Source organism: Mangifera indica, chromosome 15 (genome assembly GCF_011075055.1).
Source record: "Mangifera indica cultivar Alphonso chromosome 15, CATAS_Mindica_2.1, whole genome shotgun sequence".
Taxonomy (NCBI): Eukaryota; Viridiplantae; Streptophyta; class Magnoliopsida; order Sapindales; family Anacardiaceae; genus Mangifera; species Mangifera indica.
In genome coordinates, this window is record NC_058151.1 from 1,471,238 (window position 1) to 1,494,118 (window position 22,881).

At 31.3% G+C, this 22,881-nt stretch overlaps 3 protein-coding genes and 2 pseudogenes across 3 annotated transcripts; 1 reads left to right on the plus strand and 4 right to left on the minus strand.

Annotated features, from left to right (window-relative positions):
- Nucleotides 1-1,285: 1,285 nt before the first annotated feature.
- LOC123198035 (UDP-glycosyltransferase 88A1-like) lies at nucleotides 1,286-2,078 on the minus strand. The gene is made up of 2 exons (XM_044612610.1): nucleotides 2,068-2,078; nucleotides 1,286-1,940 (listed from the first exon to the last, which is right to left on the minus strand). Exons 1-2 carry the CDS (start codon nucleotides 2,076-2,078, stop codon nucleotides 1,322-1,324), a joined length of 630 nt encoding a protein of 209 aa, XP_044468545.1. The 3' UTR covers nucleotides 1,286-1,321.
- Nucleotides 2,079-2,936: 858 nt separating this feature from the next.
- On the plus strand, nucleotides 2,937-4,369 carry LOC123198036 (annotated as a pseudogene).
- A 4,120-nt stretch (nucleotides 4,370-8,489) lies between these two features.
- Nucleotides 8,490-10,076, minus strand: LOC123197450 (annotated as a pseudogene).
- Nucleotides 10,077-12,785: 2,709 nt separating this feature from the next.
- Nucleotides 12,786-14,536, minus strand: LOC123197448 (UDP-glycosyltransferase 88A1-like). The gene is made up of 2 exons (XM_044611761.1): nucleotides 13,745-14,536; nucleotides 12,786-13,666 (listed from the first exon to the last, which is right to left on the minus strand). Exons 1-2 carry the CDS (start codon nucleotides 14,433-14,435, stop codon nucleotides 12,912-12,914), a joined length of 1,446 nt encoding a protein of 481 aa, XP_044467696.1. The 5' UTR covers nucleotides 14,436-14,536; the 3' UTR covers nucleotides 12,786-12,911.
- A 1,492-nt stretch (nucleotides 14,537-16,028) lies between these two features.
- Nucleotides 16,029-17,724, minus strand: LOC123197323 (UDP-glycosyltransferase 88A1-like). The gene has a single exon (XM_044611571.1). It carries the CDS (start codon nucleotides 17,576-17,578, stop codon nucleotides 16,145-16,147), a length of 1,434 nt encoding a protein of 477 aa, XP_044467506.1. The 5' UTR covers nucleotides 17,579-17,724; the 3' UTR covers nucleotides 16,029-16,144.
- Between the last annotated feature and the right edge of the window lie 5,157 nt (nucleotides 17,725-22,881).

The window sequence follows — 22,881 nt, forward strand, 5'->3', positions numbered from 1 at the left end:
TTTACCCCTAACCAAATATAATAATTATTTATATCTATCTAATTTATCAAATATAATAATAATTTATATCTATTAATTATTAAAATATTCAACCTTCAAAACAATTCTCTAATTTTAATAATAAAATAGTCGTGAAACCAAACACCCTTAGAGGATCATAAAATTTGCGCCAAATCTTAAGAAGATGACAGCATAAATTACTGTTATTGTGGATGCCTTCTATAAAAGATTTCGGTAAAAAAGTTATTTTTTTTTTTTATGTTAATACCTTCCTCTAAGAAATAAAAAGTAACAAAGTAAATAACATATTCCCCCTACAGCTTGACCTAAATGAACTTTGCATCCCGAATTGATTTAGAATAACATTTTTTCATTCAAAACCAAGTATAATTAACAAAATTTCACCCAAAATTAAACTAAATTAATAAAACAGTAGTATTAGGAAGTGAATTTATTATTTTATCTCTATTATTTTATTTTTTAAAATTATAATATAATCTTAAATTAATAAAAAAATAAAAAAAATATTTTAAATTAACATCCAAATTATATAAAAAGTCCGATTGTCTAGCAAGGGTAAACATAATTTTTCAATATATTGGGGGTCTTTTTGAAAATTCTTGGGGTTTTTGAAAATTTAGAAAAAAGGTTGAATCTTTTATAAAATTTTTAAATATCAATCTACAACCCTTCATGTCTCCCAAATTTTAAAAAATTGATAGTTATACCCCAAAAAATTGAACAGAATGAAAAAATTAAATGTATAAATGTCATATTACAACTATTGAGACCATATACTAATTTCAAAACATATAGGGATTTGAAAAGATTTTAAAAATTAATTTATGAGATTTTTAAGTTTTTTTAAGAGTTAAATTATTATGTTTAAGACGTTTAAATTTGATAAAAAATTGTTTTTGTGATGAAATTATAATTTTATTCTGACATCATTAATTTTTTTAAAACAAAATTTGATTTTAAGTAAGAAAGTGTTATAAATGTCAATTAAGAGTAAAAAAAAGTTTTTAGACCAAAACTTGGATGGGAAAATTTTATTTACTCTCTTGTAAAAATTATGTTACCACCTCCCTACGAGTAATGGTTTACTTATATATTTTTAATGGTTTACGTATATATTTTTAAGTATATAATTAAGTAAATAGGTGATATATTATCATGTATTATTTTATTTTTAATTTAAAATTATTCAATTTTATTATTTTTAAATTTTTTTTTTATATTAACAAATTAAAATTCCAAAACCATAGAATTCCAATCCACCAATACAGAATGAGTTATGTATCAAGTCATAACGAACTCATTATTTTAGCTTCCATGACTCAAACAATTTGAATATGGCCACACAAGAGGGCCCGCCTTCATTCAATGCTGCTTTTGCTTCATCTTTCATGCCCTGAGTCTTTCTCCTAACTGAGTTACCTTCGTCCGAGTTCATCAACTCTCTAACTCGCTTCTCCACTTCACTTGAACTGACAAACCCGTTTTCAGTCGACTCCATCATCGGTAAAGCGATTTTGATTTCTTCCACCAGCAATATCCGGTTGCATCTTTGCTCAGCGTAGAGAGGCCATGCCACCATTGGAACACCAGCACAAACTGCTTCAAGCACCAAGTTCCGCCCGCAGTGAGTCACGAATCCACCCACCGATTCATGATTCAAAATCTCCACCTGCGGAGCCCAGGACTTGACGATGAATCCTCTTTCCTTGGTTCGATCCAAGAACCCTGCTGGGAAAATCGAATTGAAATCGGCGTCGTCAAAGTGAGGTGGATTCTTCACCACCCATAAAAACCTTTCGCCACTTCTCTCCAACCCCACAGCGATTTCCTTCAGCCGTTCTACAGATAAACGACCTAAGCTTCCAAAGCACAAAAAAACAACACTTAGGCTCGGCTGTCTGTCGAGCCACACCAACACTCTGGCTTACTATAACTATCACCACTGCCACCATAGCTTGTATCTGAAACTCCCCAAACACTCGACTAAGACCAAGCTTGATCGTTTCGTGTGGTGGGTAATTTAATTATTGGAAATCTTAAGTATACAGTGAGATCATATGCCTTCATGCCCAAAGATTATAATAAACTTCCATTTACGGTCAAAGGTCTTCTTCTCTCCAATTTTTTAAAATATAAATATTTATTCATTTATTAATTTTAAAAATAAATATTAAAATTAAAATAATTATTTAATAAAAATATATAAAAAAAATTTAATCACATTTTTCCATAACAAAGCACGTCAATGCATCAACTACTAGCCAAAAAAGATACAGATGGAAGGTCTATTGTCATCTAATAGTCAGAAAGTTGTTTTATTAAAAATAGGGGAATTGAAATTTTTTTCCACTTTTTTTTTCGTGTATATTTATATATCATTCATCTCAAAACTTAAATAAAAATATTATAATAATATTTTATTTTTTAAAATATTCCCTTAATGTAACTCATACATATAAAAAAATATACCATCTATCTTTTTCTTTGACTTTTTAATGAAGAAAGAATCTCTGTAGCATAAAAAAATACTTTTTTAACAGAAAAATTTAGTATATTTAATTTAAAATTTTTAAATTCACTTAATTTTATCTAATATATATAAAAATCTTGTTTTAAATATTGATATTAAATATTTATATATATTTTCTCTCTATAATATATTTAAAAAAATAATAATACTACTGTTTTATTTCAGTTTATCAAAATTAAAGATAATGACAATTTAAATATTTTAATAAATAAAGTAATAAAAATATTTAAAATATAATATAAATATATACGCAAATCTAAATTAAGGTAAAAATTTCTATATCCTTATAAAATATCACAGAAGTCTTTCTAGAAGCTAATTGGAGTCACATAAACGAACTTCCGTGTGAGAAGCAGGAGACTTTGACTGAGTGTCTTCACCGCAACGCAAAGTACAAATCCTTATATCCCTGTCCAGGAAGTGATCACCTAGTCTCCATGGTTGAGCTAGGCAAACTCATACTTACCAATCACTCTTCTTTCTCAATCTTTGTTATTATCCTAACTGCTCCGTTCGAAGCCGCCGCAACTCACGACTATATAGCGGTTGTCTCCGCTGCCATACCCTCCATCACCTTCTACCACCTCCCACCCGTTGCTCTCCCTCAAAATGCTTTCTATTCTGCAAAGGATTTCCCAGCCGTTGTTTGCCAGCTTAGTCAACTCAATAACCCTAATCTCCATGAAACCCTGTTGGCCATTTCCAATCGCTCAAAAATCAAAGCCTTTGTTATTGATCTCTTTTGCAACGCTTCGTTCCAAGTCTCATCGAGTCTCAATATCGCAACCTACTATTACTTTACCTCTGGAGCAAACAACTTGTCCTATTTCATTTACTTCCCAAAGATTCATGGAAGCTTAACCAAGTACTTGAAAGATCTAGATGATATGAACATAGATGTCCCTGGCTCACCATCCATTCGAGCAAAAGACATGCCAGAATTCATGCTTGATCGTGAGAAGTATGTGCATCAGTGCATCGTGGATACTGCCCACAACATGACAAAATCTTCAGGGCTCATCGTAAACTCGTTTGAATTGCTTGAAGAAAGGGCTTGCAGGGCATTGGCCAATAAAGAATGCGCACTAGGCGACTCCACGCCACCTGTGTTTTTCATAGGCCCATTGGTGAGTGAAAAGGAGGAAGGAAGTAAAGAAAATCCCGAGTGTCTGAGTTGGCTAGGCCTTCAACCGAGTCAAAGCGTACTGTTTTTATGCTTTGGAAGCATGGGGGTGTTTTATACAGTGCAGTTAAAAGAAATTGCAGATGGATTAGAGAGAAGTGGAGTCAAGTTTTTGTGGGTGGTTCGTACTCCACCACCAAATGATGAAACAGTTCAGAAATTAGCAGAAACTGATCCAAGCATTGAATCGTTTCCTACCAGAAGGGTTTTCAGAGAGAACAAAAGATAGAGGATGTTTAGTGAAATCATGGGCTCCACAGAAGGCTATACTCAGTCACGACTCAGTAGGTGGTTTCGTCACTCATTGTGGCTGGAACTCAATTCTGGAAGCAGTGTGTGCTGGGGTGCCAACGTTGGCTTGGCCTCAGTATGCAGAGCAAAAGATGAATAGAACTTTCTTGGTGGAGGAAATGAAGATTGCTTTGCCAGTGGACGCGTCAGAGGAGGGGCTGGTGAGTGCAATCGAGTTAGAGAAACGAGTGAGTGAGTTGATGGAGTCGGATAAGGGAAAAGCCGTGAGAGAGCGGGTTAAAGCAATGAGAGACAGAGCTGCGTTGGCCATGAAGGAAGGTGGGTCATCTCGTATTGCCTTGGCCAAATTGGCCGACTCATTTGATGGCACCCACTTGAAATGAGTTCCATTTAATGCTGATATATTGATAAACGAAATTAAATAAATGAATCCGTTTAGTGTCGTTTTCAGATATATGGATTATTATATTATTTCAATTCAAATCAATTTGATCAGTTATTATAAATACATTCAAATTTAAATTAGTTTTAAATTTAACTCAATTCAAATTAAATTTACCCTTAATTTTGATAGATTAGTGATCATTAGAAAATAATCATATTAAGTTTGATTTCTTAATCAACTTATTTGTTCATTTGATAATATTTTTCACCCTATAGCAACTTTCTAATAACATTATATATCAATTCAAATAATTTTCAACTAAGTATTATAAGTATAATTTGAATTTGAACTTGAACTAGTTTAAAACTTGATTCAGTTTGAATCAAATCAACCTGCTTTAAGAACCTTTGGATAATTATTTTACAAACATGAATGGGAATTTTAGATCTGTCTTTTTCATAGTTACTTTTATGACTTCTTAACACTGAGTCTATCTTCTATGTATACAAATATTATTAATGCCAAACACCCAAACGATATTGTGGAATTAATATATACATTAACATTCTCAGCCTCATCTTCATTGCGCCTTTGCTCATCATTTCAAGCCCCGTTTAGGTCTCCATTGGAACCATTCTATTCCTTGTCGTTGCCAAGTTCTTGTTGGTTTACGGGTGACAACAAGATTAGGTGGGCGAACGTGGAACGGTGTTGTGATGATGGTGTGTTGTTGGGGAGAGACTAGCTGCTGAAAAAAAAAGAAAAGATTTTTTATTTTAATTTTTTAAAAATTTTAGAAAATAAAAATGATTATTATATCTTTAACCATTTCACTTTTCGCGAAAGAAATTAGATTTTAAATAACAAAATCTATATATATATATATTATTTATATATGTTTTTAATCAAACCCTAATTGGAAAATGTTAATTACTTGAAAACACTTTTTATTTATATAAAAATATTTGATACTTACAATGTTAGAAAAATACCGTGAATTGAATCTCTTAGTATTTTTATAATTGTAAATGTGTTTCTAATTATTTATTATTCAGCATTACTTCATTGTTGTTTTCTAAACGAATATAAATTGATTTCTTTTGTTTGAATCTTGAGGAGCCCATTATATCCTACTTCTGAGAATACTTTGTCAAATTTGAGTTTAGATTTAAGTTTGACTCTTTCAAACTAAGTTGAACTTAAATTGAACTTGGACCCTCCTTTACTCGAAAATATTATTTCATAATTTATCCTTAAAATTTGAATGTTGATATGTACAAGGTCATCACTCATATACTTGTATTTGCATATTTAGTTGGTTTTGTGTGATTGGGATTGAAATCAATTGTTGATATGCCACGATTTAAAGTTCTTTTATGTTTGTTGCCAAAAGACTTATTCTCACCCAAGGTTTCGTCTATTGCTAAGTAATCTTTATTAACTTTTAAAAATCTAAATACCTATTTATCATTCGACTTCGATTAAAATTTTTAATTAATAATAAAGGTAAAAACATCATTTAACTAGTAATATTATAAGAAATAAAATTTTATCTAATTTTCTCACCTTAGTTTTAAAAACTAATAATTTTCCTCCAACCTAAATTTTAAAAACTAACATTTTCCCCCTAGAGTTTCCTTCTTGTACCTTCCTTCTTCGACGACCGTTCTCCAACTGACCTCCCATACTTTCTTCTTTGTTGACACTCCCTCCCATCTTGAACAAAGATGAATCAAAGATGGCAACACGCAATAGAAGGCAAATTTGTCCCTGGCATCTGCCTATTGCATATATCAACTAACAAATGCAACACTTTGCTTTCTGCCTTTTGTTGCGTGCCGCCAAGATCGATCAAGATCCATTGCATAGATATGTCTATCCAATTCATCTTTTGTCACATGTCAATTTGGCAAAAGGTAGAGATGAATCTACCTTTCGTTGCATGTTGTCTTCTTTGATTTATCTTTGTTTAGGAGGCAGGTAGGAGCGCCAATAAAGAAGAAGATATAAGAGATCGATTAGAAAACAGTTATCAGATAAAAAAGGGAAAAGAATGAAACTCTAACAGGAAAAATATAAGCTTTTAAAGCTTAGGTTATAGAGAAATTATTAGTATTTAAACTAAAACAAAAAAATGAGATAAAATTTTATTTCTTTTAATATTACTTGTTAAATGATTTTTTTACCTTCATAACTAATTAAAAATTTTAACAAAAATTAGATAACATGTGGATATTTAGATTTTCGAAAGTTAACGAGACTTACTTCAACAATTGAATTAAACCTTGGATGGCAATAAGTCTATCGGGGTTTTTCTTTTTCTTTTTTTAATGTAAATGGATTTGACAAGAAAGTCCTTGTTGAACCTTTCTAAGGAGAATATACAGTTTGCTTGCATTTACCCATTACATGATTGATCACCTGTTGGTTGATCCGGTTCAAGTCAATTGAATTGCTTAATTTGCACATAATTTTGGTACTTAGACCACAACAATAAATGATTGTTTTTTTCAAATTAAAGGATCATAAATTTGCGCCAAATCTTAAGAAGATGACAGCATAAATTACTGATATTATGAATGTCTACCATAAAAGATTTTGGTAAAAAAATTATTTATTTTTTTTTAATGTTAATACCTTCCTCAAAGAAATAGAGAATAACAGGGTAAATGACATATTTCCACCCAAGGTTTGACCTTTATGCATTTTTCCATCCCAAATTGACTTAAGTAACATTTTGTAGTCCAAAACCGAGGATAATTAACAAAATTTCACCCAAAATTAAACTATATTGATAAAACAATAGTATTACAAAAGTGAATTTTCTACTTTTATCTCTACTATTTTATTTTTTAAAATTATAATATAACTCTAAATTAACAAAAGTATATATATATATTTGAAATTAACATCCAAATTATATAAAAAGTCCAATTGTCTAGCAAGGGTAAACTATAATTTTTCAATGTATTGGGGGTCTTTTTTGAAAATTTTAGGGGTGATGGAAAATTTAGAAAAAAAGTTTGAGATCTTTTATAAAATTATGAAATATCAACCTACAACTCCCCTCCCAAAATTAAAAAAATAATAATAATTACACCCTAAAAAATTGAACAAATGAATAAATTATGGATGTAAATATTATATTTAAGTATTAGGGCATATACTAATTTAAAAATATACGAGGATTTGAAAAGTTTTCATAAAATGATTTGTGAGTTTTTAAGTTTTTTTAAAAGTTAAGTTATTGTGTTTAAAACAATTGAGATTGAGAAAAAATTATTTTTATGATATAATTACAATTTTATTCTTATATCGTTAGTTTTTTAAAACAAAATTTGAATTTAAATAAGAAAGTGTTATGGATGCCAATTAAAGGTGAAAAAGTGTTTTTAGACAAAACCTTACTTGGCAAAATGTTATTTACTCTCTCGGGCATTTGGTTTCTGTATTTAAAGATGGTAATTATCTATTATTTCCTTATTTAGTTTATCAGTAATAAAAGATTACATTAATCTTTTATTACCAATGTTAATGTAGCAGATAATATAAGTGGTAATCTAATTACTACCTTCACCTTAGGTATTTAAATATTACCAAGATAATCTTGATTTTATTATAATTATATTATTATTTATTAATTTTTTGAAATAAAAATAAATTTATTTTTAATTAATATGAAAAATAATATAAAAATATTTAAAAATAATTATATTCAAGGGTATTTAAGTAAAATAATTTACTAGTAATCTTTTATTACCTTTAACCAAATATAATAATTATTTATACCTATCAAATTTTATCAAACATAGTAATTATTTATACTCAGTAATCTTTCTAATTTGATAATAAAATATTACTCAAACCAAACGCCCCCTCTATGTAAAAATTATTTTACCATCTTCCTACAAAATACAATCCACACAATTCCTTTCTGAATAATATTTTATATATATATATATATATATATATTTCAAATATATAATTAAATAAATAAATAATACGTTGTCACATGTTTTTTTTTTAATTCAAAATCATAAATGCCTTTTTTATTGTATATTAAAAAATTAAAATTCCGAAGCCATAGAACTCCAAACACCAATACAGAATGAGTTATGTAGCAAGCCATAACGAACTCATTATTTTGGCTTCCATGACTCAAACAATTTGATTAAGGCTACACACGAGGACCCGCCATCATTCTGTGCTGCTTTTGCTTCATCTTTCATGGCCTCGGTCTTTTTCCTAACTGAGTTACCTTTCTTCGAGTTCATCAACTCTCTAACTCGCTTCTCCACTTCACTTGAACTGACAAACCCGTTTTCAGTCGACTCCATCATCGGTAAAGCGATTTTGATTTCTTCCACCAGCAATATCTTATTGCATCTTTGCTCAGCGTAGAGAGGCCATGCCACCATTGGAACACCAGCACAAACTGCTTCAAGCACCGAGTTCCACCCGCAGTGAGTCACGAATCCACCCACCGATTCATGATTCAAAATCTCCACCTGCGGAGCCCAGGACTTGACGATGAATCCTCTTTCCTTGGTTCGATCCAAGAACCCAGCTGGGAAAATCGAATTGAAATCGGCCTCGTCAAAGTAAGGTGGATTCTTCACCACCCATAAAAACCTTTCGCCACTTCTCTCCAACCCCACAGCGATTTCCTTCAGCTGTTCTACAGAGAAACAGCCTAAGCTTCCAAAGCAGAAAAAAACAACACTTTGGGTCGGCTGTCTGTCGAGCCACACCAAACACTCCGGCTTACTATAACTATCACCACTGCCGCCGCCGCTGCCACCATGGCTTGTATCTGAACTCCCCGATTATTTGATACAATCAGTGGCCCGATGCAGTAGAGGGGTGGACACGGAGGAAGGGGGCCATCCGGAGCACCTAGCAAAAAATTATGAATTGAATGAATATTCTTGACAAAATATTGTAATTACAGTATGAAAGGATCCTAACTCTATGAAATTTGAGAAAACAAATACAGCAAAAATAATCAGATTACCTAGCCCGGCTGTCATTGTTTTAACAGCTCTTGGTTCAAGAGACTCGAAAGTGTTGACTATAATTCCAGCTGACTTTGGCAACAGAATTGAGGCATCCAAAAGGAACTGATAGATCTTATCGTCACGTTCAAGCACTGGTGTTGGCATGTCTTTGGCCGGTATCGGCGGGATGCCGGGAATATGAAGAAGGGCATCCATATCTTTAAAATTTTTATTTGTGTTTTTGTGCATCGAGGGAAAACAAAGCACGAGAGAGAGAGAACCAGCACCAGAGGTGATGAATTCATAAGTGGGGATACTGAGTTTAGCAGTGACAGATAAAGAAGCGTAGCAGAAGAAATCAGCGATAAAGGCAAAGATGTTGAAATTGTTTGAGATGGAAACAAGGGCTTGTTCAAGATTAGGGTTATTAAGGAGTAGGACTTCAAAGGTGAGGGTTTCAGGGATTTTAGCAGAGGAGATGAGTGATTGAGGGAGGGTAATGGTGGGGAGACGGTGGAAGATTATGGAAGGAATTGTAGCAGAAACTTTGTTAATATAAGTAGATGTGGAGCCGGCGTCGTACGGTGGCTCAAATATGATGATGTGAATGGAAAGTGATGGCCGATGGCTGAGGATGAGCTTGGCTAACTCAACCATGGAGATCAGGTGACCAATAGCTGGTGATGGGTACATAACTATGGCTTCCATGGCGGTTGCCGTTGTTTGTGCTCTGCAAAAGAGATCAAATTTGTCGCGCTTTTAAGTCCAATTGTGTCTTCGTCCGCCAACTAGTAACGGTGTCGTTTTGATTTGAAATCGATATAAAATGTCAAGTTTGTGATATACTGTATACAAAATAGTCATCTTTCAAATAATATAGGGTTAGACTAGAATCGAGCATTTTTAAGTTTGAACTCAGCTCAAATAAGTTTGAAATGAGTCAATCCTATAAAAGCTTAAACTACTCGTCAAATTTTTCAATTAAAAATGTTAATACAAAACAATATTGTTTTTACTAATATGTATTAAAACGACATCGTTTTAATAACAAAATGGTTAAAAACTCAAGCTCAAAACGAATCGAATTCGAGCTTGGCTTCTACAAGTTTGAACTCAAGCTCTATTATATACAAACCGAGTCAAGCTCAAACTCAAGCAAGTTCAAACTTGGCTCGGTTCGAATCCAACCCTAAAATAATACCAAATAAAATGAAAAATTATATATATTTTAATATACATTAAAAATCGATATAATACAATAAATATATTATATCATATATTATTTATCAGTTTCTACCAATAATTTTATAGATATAAATCGATCCATTTTTGAAGTTTAACAAGGATTAAGTGTAACATATTTTTGCATAAACATATATAAAATATACAATTTTAAATCTACAAAATCTATATATATATTATAAAATATTGAATTAAACTTTAAGGTTATAGAAATACCTGAAATGTTACTTAATATGAAACTAAAAAACCTTTTGAGAATCACTTGAAATTGAAGATTTGTTATGATTGCTCTTCTATTCCATAAATCTTCCTTATGACAGCTTTCAATGGGGAAAGTTATAGCAATTAGGGTTTGAAATGGAGACCTAGTCAGTTTATAAAAAGGATTAATTGGACCCTCCTATTAAAAGTCCAATAACCTGAAGGCCCACACTAAAGTATCAACTCAGATTATAACTTTTAAATATATTAGACTTATCTTTATTGATCATTTAAACTTATTTATAAATTGATATTGGATTATTCAATTATCCGATTTTATTAAATCAAAATAATAATTAATGTTAGTCCATATAAAAACATTTCTAACATTCTTCTACTTAGACAACATTAATTATTATGATTATTTATTTTATTTTAGCAATACAGATTACAATTTTTGATAGTCGGGTAATTAATATTTTAATTTTAAGTAGTCACTATTTTAGAAAACAAAATAGGATAAAGATAAATTATATTTAAATAAATAATTTAGTTAATATGATCACTAATAATGAACCAAAACATTACTTCTATTTTTTATTGACGTAAGATCGTCGTTGACTACAATAATTAATAATCAAATTAATGTGGATTAAATTTGAGAATTTGACAAAAATAGCATCCAACAAAGTAATCAAAACCATGTATTATGTCGCTGCCAATCCTCTTTATGATTTTTCTTCAACCTTATGTTTTAAAACAAACGAGAGAAATCTTCTTACTTCTAACGAAGTCAGTATATTTCAATCTTGTTCGAGACTCATGAAATATACATATACAATTATCATATTCAAGAGAAATATTATCTTTTGACATATGTTGTATTTTAACCGTATATATATGCATATATCTATAGACAAATAAATATGTTAATATAATCATAATCAATAAATAAATAATAACGACAACAATATCAAACTTTCACTAACCGTAAATATCAAAAGACCTTAAACACTATCATATTTTCAATATGAGTTTATAGACTACAAATCTTATTCCTTTGGGTGGGGGTCTAACCTTGTCAACTTTGTATTTTTGTATTTTATCCTAGTGTCTCTTTTTTTATGAGATTCATGACTATAAATTCTTCTACTTTTGCATGTCTCAATTTGCCGATAGTCTTTAACCTAGTTGCACTATTATCATAATGAATAAAATCAATATTAACTGGTATAAAACATGTAATTTTTCAACCACAAAACTTAAGAAGTTGCCCCATAGCAAGCTACGAATCCAATTTTTATGATTGAGGCTATTACTAATGACTACTTAATATTTTTTTAAATACGACTCATTCAGTGAGTTTAACAATATTTCCAAAAATAGTTTTAAATCATTCTTACAATCACCAAAATCTTGAACTTTTATAAGTATCTTATAACTTCTTAACCCACAACCTAATAATCAAAACTTAAATTTTAGATGTAAGGATTAAAAATCTTAAATGCAAAAGTTGCATATTAGACTTGTGTATACTTGTGCCTTCATCAAGCTTCTAATAGCATTATCATAAGGGATATTTCACATTAAATCTCTTTCAACTTTATCCTTTACTCAATGTTTGGTTGTCTTTTTGGAAAAATGCAAAGGTTACTAGAGATTCGGCTAAAAGTTTAGGGATCCTTGGAAATTTTGAAATATTAATTTGCCCTTTAATAATTTAATAATAACATTACATTATCAAAGAATTGAATTGGATATAACAAATTATAGGTGTTATATTATAATTATTTAGACCATGTAGTAATTTCAATATATATGATGGTTTGAAAAGACCTTATAAATTTTTTTTATGAGTTTTTAAATATTTTTAAAAATTAAATTATCGTTTTTTAAATATTTGATTCTAATTAAAATTTATTTTTTTAAATAATTAATAATAAAATTATTATTTCACCCTTATGCCATTATGCATGAGTGGAAAAGTCTTTTTAGACCTCAATTCTATCATTCAAATTATTAACAAATTAAAATTCCGAAACCATAGAATTCCGAATCACCAATGCAGAATGAGTTATACAGCAAGTCATGACGAACTCACTATTTTAGTTTCCATGACTCGAACAATTTGAATAACGCCCCACACGAGGACCCGCCCTCATTCAATGCTGCCGTTGCTTCATCTTTCATGGCCTTAGTCTTTTTCCTAACCGAATTACTGTCATCCGAGTTCATCAACTCTCTAACTCGCTTCTCCACTTCAGTTGAACTCACAAACCCGTTTTCAGTCGACTCCATCATCGGTAAAGCGATTTTGATTTCTTCTACCAGCAATATCCTGTTGCATCTTTGCTCAGCGTAGAGAGGCCATGCCACCATCGGAACACCAGCACAAACCGCTTCAAGCACCGAGTTCCACCCGCAGTGAGTCACGAATCCACCCACCGATTCATGATTCAAAATCTCCACCTGCGGAGCCCAGGACTTGACGATGAATCCTCTTTCCTTGGTTCGATCCAAGAACCCAGCTGGGAAAATCGAATTGAAATCGGCCTCGTCAAAGTGAGGTGGATTCTTCACCACCCATAAAAACCTTTCGCCACTTCTCTCCAACCCCACAGCGATTTCCTTCAGCTGTTCTACAGAGAACCGGCCTAAGCTTCCAAAGCACAAAAAAACAATACTTTGGCTCGGCTGTCTGTCGAGCCACGTCAAACACTCCGGCTTACTATAACTAACACCAACGCCGTCGCCGCCACCATGGCTTGCATCTGAAACTACACGATTATCTGATACAATCAGTGGCCCGATGCAGTAGAGAGGTGGACACGGAGGAAGGGGGCCATCCGGAGCACCTATTATGAATTGAATGAATATTAGGCCATAATTCTATAAAATTGAAAAATAATATACAACAAAAATAATCAGATTACCTAGCTCGTCTGTCAGTGTTTTAACAGCTCTTGGCTCAAGAGACCCGAAAGTGTTGGCTATAATTCCAGCTGACTTTGGCAACAGAGTTGAGGCATCTAAAAGGAACTGATAGATCTTATCATCACGTTCAAGCATTGGTGTTGGCACGTCTTTGGCCGGTATCGGTGGGATGCCGGGAATATGAAGAAGGGCATCCATATCTTTGAAATTTTTTGTTGTGTTTTTGTGCATCGAGGGAAAGCAAAGCATAAGAGAGAGACAGCCAGCACCAGATGTGAAGAATTCATAAGTAGGGATATTGAGTTTAGCAGTGACAGATAAAGCAGCGTAGCAGAAGAAATCAGGGATAAATGCAAAGATGTTGAAATTGTTGGAGATGGAAAGAAGGGCTTGTTCAAGATTAGGGTTATTAAGGAGTAAGACTTCAAAGGTGAGTGTTTCAGGGATTTTAGCAGAGGAGATGAGTGATTGCGGGAGGGTGATGGTGGGGAGACGGTGGAAGATTATGGAAGGAATTGTAGCAGAAACTTTGTTAATATAAGTAGCGGTGGAGCCGGCGTCGTACGGTGGCTCAAATATGATGATGTGAATGGAAAGAGACGGCCGATGGTTGAGGATGAGCTTAGCTAACTCAACCATGGAGATCAGGTGACCAATTGCTGGTGATGGGTACATAACTATGGCCTCCATGGGACTTGCCGTTGTATGGGCTCTGCACAAGAGATCAAATTTGTCGCTCTTTTAAGTCTGATCGTGTCTTCGTTCGCCAACTGCAAACGGTATCGCTTTCGTCAACTCCCTTATCCAGTCTTCACCTCTAGACTATTGATTTTGATGTGCTCCACAATAACACTATTTTTATTCGAGTAAATAATTATATGGAGCAATCAGATGGCATCAATTATAATAGGTAGGGACGCCAAAGAGAAGGGACAATATTGAATATTTTATTTTGCCTTCTTTCTATGGAAAAAAAATTTTATTTTATCCCTCACTCGAACAAAAGGAATTTTCTCCCGGTCTCTTATTCACATGAAAAAATTTTCTCTTTATCTACTGTTTGTATAAAAAAATTTTCTCCTGATCCCTTATTAGCAGAAAAAAAATTCCCTTTCCATTTTTATACCCGTGAAATTTTTTCTTTTAAACCTATTATAAATATATTAAATAATAAAATTAAAATTAATTTTTTATTTTAAATATCACAAATAATATAATATACACAATAAAAACATAAATAAATTTATAAAATATAAATACTTTAAAACTGTTAAAATATATTAATATTTTAAATAAAAATATTAATATAAAAAGACAAAAATGAGACATATGTATTTCTATCATCTATTACGAGAATATTTGTTTTCTCTTTTCTTATTTTTATCAGAGATTTTTCTTCTCATGCTAGTAAAAAAGAATCAAAGATCTTAAATTTAAATTTAAATTACCATAACTAATAATATAAGGTAGATTTTCCACCAATGAAGAATATGTTTCCCGCCCATGAAGTAAAATAAATATGAGCGGTGCTTTAAGTCCGACTTAAATTAACTAAAACAATATTATTTTTTATCAAAATACATCAAAATAACATTATTTTATTTGATTTTATTTTAATTACAGTATTAAACTAAGCTTTGTTAGAATTCACTTGATATCATAGCCTAATTTAAAATTATCTTCATTCAACTCAAGATAAATTCAAATAAATTTAAAAAAATCTTATCAAACATAAATTTAAATTTTTTAAATTAAATCAAACACAAATCAAATCAACTTATTAACCTAGTTTTATTCTTTTTCATTACCCACTATCCAATTTTCCACCAAAGAAAGTCATGAATGTGCTTTGTTTTAGGTGGAAAACAGTTGGTATCAGAGTCAGAGTCACAGTAGTGGGTTTTCATGTTGGGATTGGGGAGCTTCTTTTAATGCTTCAATTATTACAGTACATGGAATTAATGATTATTGAACCAGAAAGCCCAACCTCTAATTAATGGTCACATGGAGCGTGACAGCCTAAGTGCCACAAGCAATCCCCAATGAGACATCCCAGTTATACCAATAATATATTATTACAAATCTTTTAATTATATTTTAACTTATAATTATATATTTAATTATATTTTAAAAAATATATATTTGTAATGTTATTATATTTATGATATTTTAAATAATAAAAAAATTAAGTTTCTACATATAAAAATAAGATTCAAATCTTTTAATAATATTTTTTATTAAATTTTTTACTTTCAACTCAAAAGAGGCAATTGAACAAATATATAAATAAAAAGAGAAAAATATAAAAAAAAATTATACATAATATTTAATAAAAATAGAAACCCAGCATGGCAATACGAGTTGTGAACCTGGTGAGACTCGACTCAACTCAACTCAACTTATTTTAATTTCCATGACTCAACCAATTTGGATAGCGCAGCACGGGACGACCCACCCTCACTCAATGCTTCTTTTGCATCGTTTTTCATCGCTATTATTTGTTTCCTAATCCAGTTACCTTCCGCTGACTCCATCAACTCTCTAACTCGCTTCTCCACTTCACTTGAACTCACAAACCCGTTTTCAGTCGACTCCATCATCGGTAGAGCGATTTTGATTTCTTCCACCAGCAAAATCCTGTTGAATCTTTGCTCAGCATAGAGAGGCCAGGCCAGCATTGGAACACCAGCATGTACTGCTTCAAGCACCGAGTTCCACCCGCAGTGAGTCACGAACCCACTGACCGCGTCGTGATTCAAAATCGCCACCTGTGGAGCCCAGGACTTGAGAACGAATCCTCTTTCTTTGGTTCGATCCAAGAACCCGGCTGGAAGTATTGTATCTAAATCCGGATCCGATTCTTCTGGAATGGCCATGTTTTTATCGTTACAAGGTGGATTCTTCACAACCCATAAGAACCTTTGGCCACTTCTCTCCAACCCCAAAGCAATTTCCGTCAATTGCGCCACAGAGAACAATCCCAAGCTACCAAAGCACAGAAAGATAACACTTTTGCTCGGCTGTGTGTCTAGCCAAGATAAACACTCTGGCTTCTGATCAACAGCACCGCCACTGCTCCGATCATCTGATACGATTAACGGCCCGATGCAGTAGAGGGGTGGAGTGGGACCGTCGGTCACAGAAAGCCCATCTCTCATTGCTTTGGCAGCTCTTGGCTCGAGAGAATCAAAAGTGTTGAGTATAATTCCAGCTGATTTTGGAAAGTGAATTGACCCATCTAAGAGGAACTGATAGGCTTTATCACCACGTTCAAGCAATGGTTTTGCCATGTCTTTGGCTGGCATCGGGGGAACGCCGGGGATATGAATAAGGGTATCCATATCTTTAAAGCTTTTGTTGGTGTTTCTGTGAATCGTAGGAAGATAAAGGATAGAAGAGAGAAAACCAGCGCCACAAGTGAAGAAAAAATAACTAGGAATATTGAGTTGGGCAGTGACAGACAGTGAAGCGTAGCAGAAAAAGTCAGCGATAAAAGCGTAGATGGTGTAATCATTCGAAATAGAAAGAAGGGTTTGCTGAAGATTAGGGTTATTGAGTCGAAGAACTTCAAAGGTGAGGCTTTCATGGTGGCGACAGGTGGAGGTGACTGATGGAGGGAGGGTAACACTGGGGAGGTGGTGGAAGATAATGGAAGGAATAGTAGCTGAAACTTTATTGATATAAGGGGCGGTGGAGCCGGCGTTGTAGGGTGGCTCAAAAATGATGATGTGGATGTAAAGTGAAGGCTTTTGATTGAGGATGAGCTTAGCTAACTCAACCATGGAAATTAGGTGACCAATTGCAGGCGATGGATAAAGAGCAATGGCGTCCATGGGGCTAGCTTCACTGTTGGCTGTGTTAGGAGAGAAAGGAAAAGGCAGGCCTCTAGACGGTCCAGTGGAATTGTCCCAAGCCAAGGGAATACAAAAATTTCATAAATCCAATGATTCAAGCTTAACTTGTCCAACTTAATAATAGAACGAGCTTAGAAAAAAATGCCAAGAAATTTCTATAATAAGTGATTGCCAATGCATTTTCCCCACTTGTTGGACTCAATTCACAAAAATTAACCAAGGTTCATAACTTAACTACAATTGAGTTTAACTCGTTAATGTATTAATTTAATAATTTTCCCCATTTACGTGTTGATCTTGAACTCCCCACCGATTTCCAGCATGCAAAAGTCGAATTGAATTTCACCTGCTTCAAATATTGCACCGTTTTTCTCACGAGCTAACTTGAGTGATAAAAGAACAATTTTTTGAAGTAGAGAATTTAAATTCAAATCTCATTATGACATTCCGAGGTATGACACTTGACTTACCTAATTTATTATTAGATTTAAAATTTAAACTATTTAATATAATTAATTTTATTTTTAAATAACAGTCTGGTTCTAGTATAATTTCTTTTTATCAAAAAAATATATTGCATTTCTTATAAAGTGATAAAGATATAAATTCAATTCGTAAAATTAGGGTATCAGTTTATCCTCATCAAATTGAAAAAAGAAAGATCCTCTAATAAAAACAGAGATAAAAATAATAATAACCAAAATTTTTACAGTCAGGATAAATATAAATATATCTCAATCTGTCTTCTCTTTTATATATTCTTTAGAGTTTTACATATTAAATTACCTTAAAATCTTAAATTATTATAAATATGGTTTTATATATAATAAATATTTTATTATTTTTTTAACAAAGATGAGAAGGGAAGTGTAGGAAATTTTTTTTGAGAAGAGGAGAGGGGAAAGAGGGAGAAAATTTTCCGGTGAAAAGTGAATAAAATTTTTTTATCATCCTTGTATCAAGCGAAAACAAGGATAAAAAAATATCTTCTTTAAGAGAATAAAGACAAAAATTAAAGTATTTAGGGCCTACTTCCCACATTGCCACCTCTGATAAAGTGATCAACACAATCACCCCAATTGATCAACTACACATTGGAACCTTTGCAAAGCTGATTCCCAGCTAGGTTCAATGTATCTTGGGGCTATCTCGAAACTCTTTTTGAAGACTGAAGACGCGTGTGGCTTGGGTTGTTCACAAATCGGGCAATGAACTTATTCTCACCCAAGGTTAGGTGGATTGTCAAACTCCCGTATTCGAACTTTTAAAATTTTAAAGTTTCACCTATAACTACAATTTTATTAAAATTTTTAATTAAAATTAAAAAAAACTGTTATTTAATTAAAAAAATTTTAAAATTAAAGTTTTATCATATTTTTGTTTTCTTAATTTAAAAATCTGATAATTTTTTTCTATGTAAATTTTAAAAAGTGATAATTTTACCCTTAAGGTTTTGAAACTATCATCAAAGACGATAAAGTTCATCATCTCTAATTGTATTCGTCCTCCCACCCAAGTTATCTCTTCTTGTTGATCAAACTCATGTTTCTAATTAAAGCGATTACCTCTAACGAAAATGAAATTATTTTCCTCTCAGATGAAGAGAATTTCATTTTTGTTAAAGGAAATCATTGTTATTGGTGGGTGAGAACAAGTTGGCAAGAAGAGATAAACCGAGAGGGAGAGGCAATGCGATCAAAGATGGCTAGTGATGGTTTCAAAACCTTAGAAGATCAATTGTCACTTTTTAAATTTTGAATGAGGAAAAATTGTTAAAATTTCAAATTGAAAGGGCAAAATACAATCAAACTTTAGTTTTAAATTTTTTTTTTAAATAACGATTTTACCTTAAACATTAACACAAAATTTCATGATTTTTAAAAAATTAACACAAAATTTTATAATTTTTGAAAATTAAAAAGTATGAGTTTGGAATTACACTTAACCTTAGGTGGGAAAAGTCTTTTGGCCTGATGAGTTACTGGAAGTATGTGACAAACGTTTCACGATGTCTCAACTGAAATCCAAATTCAATAGTGTACGTAAAAACCATCGTGAAATTGAAGAACTGATTTCTCGCGTGGGATTTGGTTGGGATACATTAAGATAAAAACACCTTAACATGTTGATGAATTTATATTTTTATTATATTAAATTATATTTGGTATTATGTTAAATTTTTAACTCAAATGTTATATCAGCATTATGAGATGCTCGAAAAACTAAAGTGTGATGAAGATAATTGACTGGAAGATCTTAGGAGTTAGTAAAACTGATATAATATTAAAGCTTTTAAAGAGAATATTTAGATTTGAGCTTTTACAATATTAGTGAAAATTTGACTTACATAATACAGTGATTATGAGTCTAGTGAAGTTGGTGATAGTGGATTCACATAAGTGGTCCTTATCTGTCAGAGAGTAATTTAAATTTTATTTATTAAATAAAGATAAATAAGTAACTTCAATTAGATTAAAAGAGCCAATATGTGATTTGTTTAATTGTGATTATGGGTTTCTAATTTTAAGTTAACTAACTCTAATGAAAGGCAAGTAAAGAGTGGTAACGTGAATTATGAAAAATGGGATAGTGGATACTTGTATAAACCTATAAAAAATATGTCATTTCATTAATTTTAAGTGTAGTGTGTCAGATATTTTCTATGATAAATATATAGTATGTAGAGTAATAAATAAATATATAAGTTATGAAATTTAATTTAATTTATTTAATCAAACTTAAGTTAGTTGAATCTATTTTAAGTTTGAGTTAAGAACTTTCTAACTCCGTGAACTTGAATCTTGAATATGGCTTTAATTGAGCTATTTATGTTTTTTTTTTTTCTCTCAAAGAGACTAAGAAGTTTTATCCATAACTTCTAAGTTTAAATATACACTCTAATTCGTCAATGAAATGGGGATTTTTAGATCTAGATCTCACATGTATTTTAGTGAAATAGAAGCCTGCAAATGATAGGAATAACCAATACTGCCCAACAAAAGGCATTTTGAAGGAACATGGATATGATATAAACATAAAGGCCAAACAAATTATTCCCACCCAAGGTTTAGTGAAATTCCGAAGCCATACTCGTTAATTTTTAGAAATTCAAATACTCATCTATAAACTGTTAAAATTAAGAAAAATTTGTTAATTTTAAAAGTAAAATTGTCATTCAATTAGTGATATTAAAAAAATTCAAATTTTATCTCATTTATCCCTCTCTTCAAATTTTGAAAACTAACAATTTTCCTAGAGATTAAACTTTGAAAGTTACATCTTCACCCTTATTAGGTTTTGTCGATGATGAAGACGTCAAGAAAGATGATGTCGACAACACATAGAGGAGATAACCAAGAAGAAGAGACAGGTTAAAGGGGGAGAGACATTGTTAGAAGATCACTAAAGAATTAGAAACATAACATAGATAAAAATATAACTTTTTAAAATTTAATCATAAAATAAATTATTAATTTTAGGATTTAATAAAAAATAAAATAATTTTTTTTAATCTCGATACTTAAATAATAATTTCACTCTAAAACTCAAAAATTTTATTAATTTTAATAATTTATAAATATATTTTTTAATTTTTAAAATTTACAGGAGTTGACTGTAAGATTTTACTAATCCTCGGTGGAAAAAAGTCCATTTAGAAATTAATTGACGAGAAACCTTTCCTTCTGCCGTATAAGTTCGAGGTTGTACAATGGATTGGACATCATCATTTTACCACATAAGGTTCCCACCACCAGGTTAAAGGGCCTACTTGGTGTCATATAAGTTCTAGGGAACCACTTTTTGAATATTTGTCCGTATCTCTTGTTTAAATGTCATTACTATGAGAAGCCAACTGGGCTGAGCAACCGCATGTGGCCCACGCATCATTCGGCAACCCTTATAAAGAATGTAAACCTATGGCTATGAATATTGACACCCCGATAGGTGCGAGTACGGCAGGACATTGTCACAGTACAATTCAAAACGTATGCAGAAGTACAGACAGTTTGAGTGTGTTTAACCCACTTTCCATCCGTCAAGCAATGAAGCTAAACCCAAATGTTATAACAGTCCAAGTTCTAAAATGTGTCAACGGCCTTTCAATTAGAAGAACCTAAGATAATTAGGCGTAGGGAAATATCCATAAGGCCGTTTGGTTATGGGTTTTAAATATTACTTTGATAATCTATTTTTTATTCACTTGTTTGGGTTGTCAGTAATAAAAAATTACAGTAATCTTCTATTACCTATACTGACGTGATAGGTAATATAGGTGGTAATCTGATTACCACCTTCATCTTAGGTATTTAAAAATTCCCAAAGTAATCTTGATTTTATTATAATTATATTAGTATTTATTAATTTTTTGAAATAAAAATAAATTTATTTTTAATTAATATGACAAATAATATGAAAAATATTTCAAAATAATTATATTCATGGGCATTTAAATAAAATAATTTACTAGTAAAATATTTAAAAAATTTTCTCCTGATCCCTTATTAGCAAAAAAAAAAATTCCCTTTCCATTCTTATACCCGTGAAATTTTTTCTTTTAAACCTACTATAAATATATTAAATAATAAAATTAAAATTAATTTTCTATTTTAAATATCACAAATAACATAATATACACAATAAAAATATAAATAAATTTATAAAATATAAATATTTTAAAACTATTAAAATATATTAATATTTTAAGTAAAAATATTAATATGAAAAGACAAGAATAGGACATATGTATCTCTATCATCTATTACGAGAATATTTATTTTCTCTTTTTTTATTTTTATCAGAGATTTTTCTTCTCATGCTAATCAGAAAGAATCAAAAATCTTAAATTTAAATTTAAATTACCATAACTAATAATATAAGGTAGATTTTCCACCTATGAAGAATATGTTTCCCGCCCATGAAGTAAAACAAATATGGGCGGTGCTTTAAGTCCGACTTAAATTAACTAAAATAATATTATTTTTTATCAAAATACATCAAAATAACATTATTTTATTTTAATTACAGTATTAAACTAAGCTTTGTTAGAATTCACTTGATATCATAACCTAATTTAAAATTATCTTCATTCAACTCAAGATAAATTCAAATAAATTTAAAAAAATCTTATCAAACATAAATTTAAATTTTTTAAATTAAATCAAACACAAATCAAATCACCTTGTTAACCTAGTTTTATTCTTTTTCATTACCCACTATCCAATTTTCCACCAAAGAAAGCCATGAATGTGCTTTGTTTTAGGTGGAAAACAGTTGGTATCAGA

Coding starts and splice junctions, on each gene's coding strand:
- LOC123197448 (XM_044611761.1), bottom strand. CDS start 14,435: ATGGAGGCCATAGTTATGTACCCATCACCAGCAATTGGTCACCTGATC. Junction 13,667..13,744: donor AACACTGACAGACGAGCTAG/GTAATCTGATTA, acceptor AATTCATAATAG/GTGCTCCGGATGGCCCCCTT.
- LOC123197323 (XM_044611571.1), bottom strand. CDS start 17,578: ATGGACGCCATTGCTCTTTATCCATCGCCTGCAATTGGTCACCTAATT.